Consider the following 4,310-nt stretch of genomic DNA (forward strand, 5'->3'; position numbering starts at 1 on the left):
TTCCTGGCTCTTGCCTTTGGCCTGACCTAGCTCTGGCTATTGTGGCCATTTGGGGAGCAAATCAGCAGCTGAAAGATCTCTTTCTTCTTCTTTTTTTTTTTTTTAAAGATTTTATTATTATTGGAAAGCCGGATATACAGAGAGGAGGAGAGACAGAGAGGAAGATCTTCCATCCGATGTTTCACTCCCCAAGTGAGCCGCAACGGGCCGGTACGTGCCAATCCGATGCCAGGAACCAGGAACCTCTTCCGGGTCTCCCACACGGGTGCAGGGTCCCAAGGCTTTGGGCTGTCCTCGACTGCTTTCCCAGGCCACAAGCAGGGAGCTGGATGGGAAGTGGAGCTGCTGGGATTAGAACCGGCGCCCATATGGGATCCCGGGGCTTTCAAGGGGAGGACTTTAGCCGCTAGGCCACGCACAGGGCCCAGATCTCTTTCTTCTTTTGGTTACTCGTAAATATTAAAAAAAAAAACAAAAAAAAAAAACCCGCAACTCTTAAAAAAAGTCAAACCTACAACATACTTCGTGTAAAACCAACTCATTCACCATTGATTAACACATGGATAGAAACTGCCATAAACATTAAATAGTACTTTGGACCAGCGGCTTAAGTCCTTGCCTCACATGTGCAGAGATCCCAAATGGGCGCTGGTTCTAATCCCAGCTGCCCCGCTTTCCATCCAGCTCCCTACTTGTGTCCTGGGAAGTAGTCAGACGACCCAAAGTCTTGGACACTTCATCTGCGTGAGAGACCTGGAGGAGGCTACTGGCTTCCAACTGGCTCTTGCCATTGAGCCCACTTGAATGAACCAGCAGATAGATCTTTCCATATCTCCTCTTCTCTGTAAATCTCCCTTTCCAATAAAAATAAATAAATCTTTAAACTCAGAAACGAAAAGTCTATAAAAAGACAACAGCAAAGAAATTTTCAGAGTCTAATGCTGTGGCATAGTGGACAAAGCCACCACAACGCGACATTGGCATGTCATATAGGAGCTTCAGATGCTCCATATTTTTCAGTTTAAAGATTTATTTTTATTGGAAAGTCAGATATATAGGGATGAGGAGAGAAAGAGAGGGAGCTCTTCTGTCCACTGATTCATTTCCGAAGCGGCAGCAAAGTCCAGAGCTGAGCCATTCCAAAGCCAAGAGCCAGGAGCTTCTTTTAGGTCTCCCACATGGGTGCAGGGTCCTAATGTTTTGAGCCATGCTTGAGGCCAAAAGCAGGGAGGTGGATGGAAAGTGGGGCAACTGGGACACAAACTGGCACCTGAATGGGATCCTAGTACATGTAAGGTGAGGATTTAGCAACTAGGCTATCTGCCAGTCCCAGACACTCTATTTTTTTTTAAAGATTTATTTATTTTTATTATAAAGGCAGGTATACAGAAAGGAAGATCTTCCGTCCGATGATTCACTCCCCAAGTGACCGCAATGGCTGGAGCTGAATCAATCCAAAGCCAGGAGTGTCTTTCCAGGTCTCCAACGCGGGGGCAGGGTCCCAAGGCCTTGGGCCATCCTTGACTGCCTTCCCAGGCCAAAAGCAGGGAGCTGGATGGGAAGCTGGGCTGCCAGGATAAGAACCAGCGACCATATGGGATCCTGGCACGTGCAAGGTGAGGACCTTAAATATTACGCTATAGTGGCGGGCCCAAAACGCTCTATTTTTAATCAAGCTCCCTGCCACTGGCCTGGGAAATGAACAAAAGATGGTCCAAGTGTCTGGTCCTGATACCCCAGTGGAGGACCCAAATGAGGCCTTGGCTTTGGCCTGGCCCAGACTCCACCATTACGGTCACATGAGGAGTCAAGTAGTGGCTGGAACATTTCTAACTCTTTAAAATAAGCAAATAAATATTTAAAATGTCTTTCATTTTCACTTGTAAAATGAAAGCACAAAGGATCTAAGAGCAAAAACTTGCCTCAAATAGTTCAACTCTACTTTCAGCGGGGATTCTGTAACTACTCTGTAACTTGTGAGGTGGTATACTACTCTTGATAGGTATAAATTAAGAACACAGCATTGGGCCCAGTGTAGTGGCCTAGCGGCTAAAGTCCTCACCTTGAATGCAACAGGATCCCATAGGGGTGCCGGTTCTAATCTCCACAGCCCTGCTTCACATCCAGCTCCCTGCTTGAGGCCTGGGAAAGCAGTCGAGGATGGCCCAAGGCCTTGGGACCTTGTACTCACTTGGGAGACCTGGAAGAGCTTCTGGCTCCTGGCTCCAGATTAGCGCAGCATCAGCCATAGTGGTCACCTGGGGGAGTGAACCACTGGATGGAAGATCTTCCTCTCTGTATATTTTCCTTTCCAATAAAAATACATAAATCTTAAAAACACACACACACACAGCAATCTGAAAACATCTCTAGCTTCAGTGATAGTAAAAACCGGTGAATGTAAAGAAACAAGGACGTTATCTACAGGAGACTTCCTGCATTCCAAAGTGCTCATTCAGAAAACTGATCTTCCCTTAGGCTTTGTGGAGGATGACCCTCTCTTTTCTAAACCAATCAAAAGCCGACACACCACAGATCTATACAATTCTTGGGATGGTTTTGGTGCCTGATGGGATATGTAGTTTTCAAAGGAGGCAGGTATACCAAGTTAGTTGGATAGCAGGCATTCAACTGAAGCTCTGTATAGTCCTAAGGCCCCCAGTTCTCTGGCAGCTCCTGGTGACAAAGCACCACTGGGTTTTGACAAGCCCAACAGGACCTCTCACAGAGAGCTGCCTGATTATGTAACTGAGAGAGCACATGAGTTCTAGAAACATGTCTGCAGACCACCAGGAAAAGGTAATTGGTACAGACAGTGAGTCAAAGAAGGCCCTGGACAAAACCCAACCACAAACCCAAAACAAAAAAACTTGCTGCCTCTTAGCACATGCTTCTGATCCAGGTGGTCCTCAGGACTTTTAGAAACAGAGTCTGAGGAGTAAAGGGATGAGTGAGAACCAACCATATTCTACAGAAACTAGTTTTACTCCTGAAACTAGTCTTAATTAAGGATCACTGAGCCTGGAAGGGAAAAATTAGGTACCATAATTAGCAGGGATATACTGAGCTACCCCAAGAATGAAGATATAATCACTGCTTTCTCTGTAATGATTTGATTTAAAAATATATCACTCAAGTTAACTAGACAAGAAATCCTACTGGCCCTTCCTTTCCCCAAGACAGGTCCTAACACTGAGTTTGTTCTAACCTAAGGAAATACAGCCTTGTTCAGTGAAGTCACCCTCAGCTCGTAATTCTCCAACACCGGTTACTTTCTCATTGGAGTGTTTTGGTCACTCCTCATAAATTCCCACGAAAACTGATAATTTAAACGGATTCTGATGTTTTCTTTCTTGTTTGTGTGTTCTCTATTTTACCAAGGGTGTCTACCGGTGCTGAAAAATAAAGTGATACATGCAGAAAACTGAAAAGCCATACGACGGAAAAAATAACTGCCTTCCTCCAGAAAAGCATTTGGAGCGAGCATTCCGCTGCCACGGAGTGACCTTGGCTGGAAACCAATGGAGGCAAAGAGAGGAAATGCTTCGGGAGACCCCGGGGCCTCGGTGCCGGGCGAAAGGATCTCTCCACTCCACGGGCTGTGGGATGCCTCATCGCTGGACTGCAGACCGGAGCACACTGACTCACGCAGGAACTGTAGCGATCCACATCCCAGGGGGGAGGGGGTGGCTAAGCCCTCCGCAAATAGGAAGTGCCGCAAGAGCATTTGGGGAAAGGATGTGGCCCTGCGGGAACCGAACCTTGGGGTTCTCGCAACCGGGCGAGCAGCACCGACTCCTCGGCTCCTCAGGAATACGAACTGGGCCGGCCGCAGTCCGGGCCCGCGGGAATGGTGGAGGCCGCCAGTGCTGCGTAGGCCCAACCGTTCCCGCCCTCCCTCGCCCACCACTCCGGGCCCAGCCCCGGTCCAGGGGCCTCACCAGGGGGCGAAGAACTCGACGAGCATGAGGCCGGCAGACCCCGTGTCGGAGACGCGACTCTCGAAGTTGTCGTCCGTGAGTTCCAGGACGTCGGAGGCGGCGGCGAGGCGGGCTGTGGCGAGGAGCAGCGCCACGCCGGGTAACAGCGCTAGGCGGCGGAGACGCATGGCGGCGAGGTGAGCTTGCTTTCGGGTGGGGAACGGCCGGGAGGGTCGAGGCTCAGCCAGGGGCGGGAGTGGGGGGGGAGAAGGCTGCGGAGGTCGGGCCGGCGACCACGGACCCGCTCCCTGCGCTCGCGCGTCTGGCCCAGGCGGACCTGCAGCCGGAGGTCCCAACCCCCTAGCCCGGCTCGGGCCGCAGTGTGGCAGC

General features: G+C 50.0%; 1 protein-coding gene across 1 annotated transcript in view; it reads right to left on the reverse strand.

The window, feature by feature from the left end:
* PDIA3 (protein disulfide isomerase family A member 3) overlaps positions 1-4,245 on the reverse strand; it is a 30,008-nt gene extending 25,763 nt beyond the window's left edge. Inside the window, exon 1 of the mRNA XM_058665933.1 lies at positions 3,942-4,245. Coding sequence (XP_058521916.1) covers positions 3,942-4,108 — 167 coding nt within the window. The 5' untranslated portion in view covers positions 4,109-4,245. The remainder of the gene's footprint in view (positions 1-3,941) is intronic.
* Between the last annotated feature and the right edge of the window lie 65 nt (positions 4,246-4,310).

The sequence above is a fragment of the Ochotona princeps genome, chromosome 6 (genome assembly GCF_030435755.1).
Source record: "Ochotona princeps isolate mOchPri1 chromosome 6, mOchPri1.hap1, whole genome shotgun sequence".
Lineage (NCBI taxonomy): Eukaryota > Metazoa > Chordata > Mammalia > Lagomorpha > Ochotonidae > Ochotona > Ochotona princeps.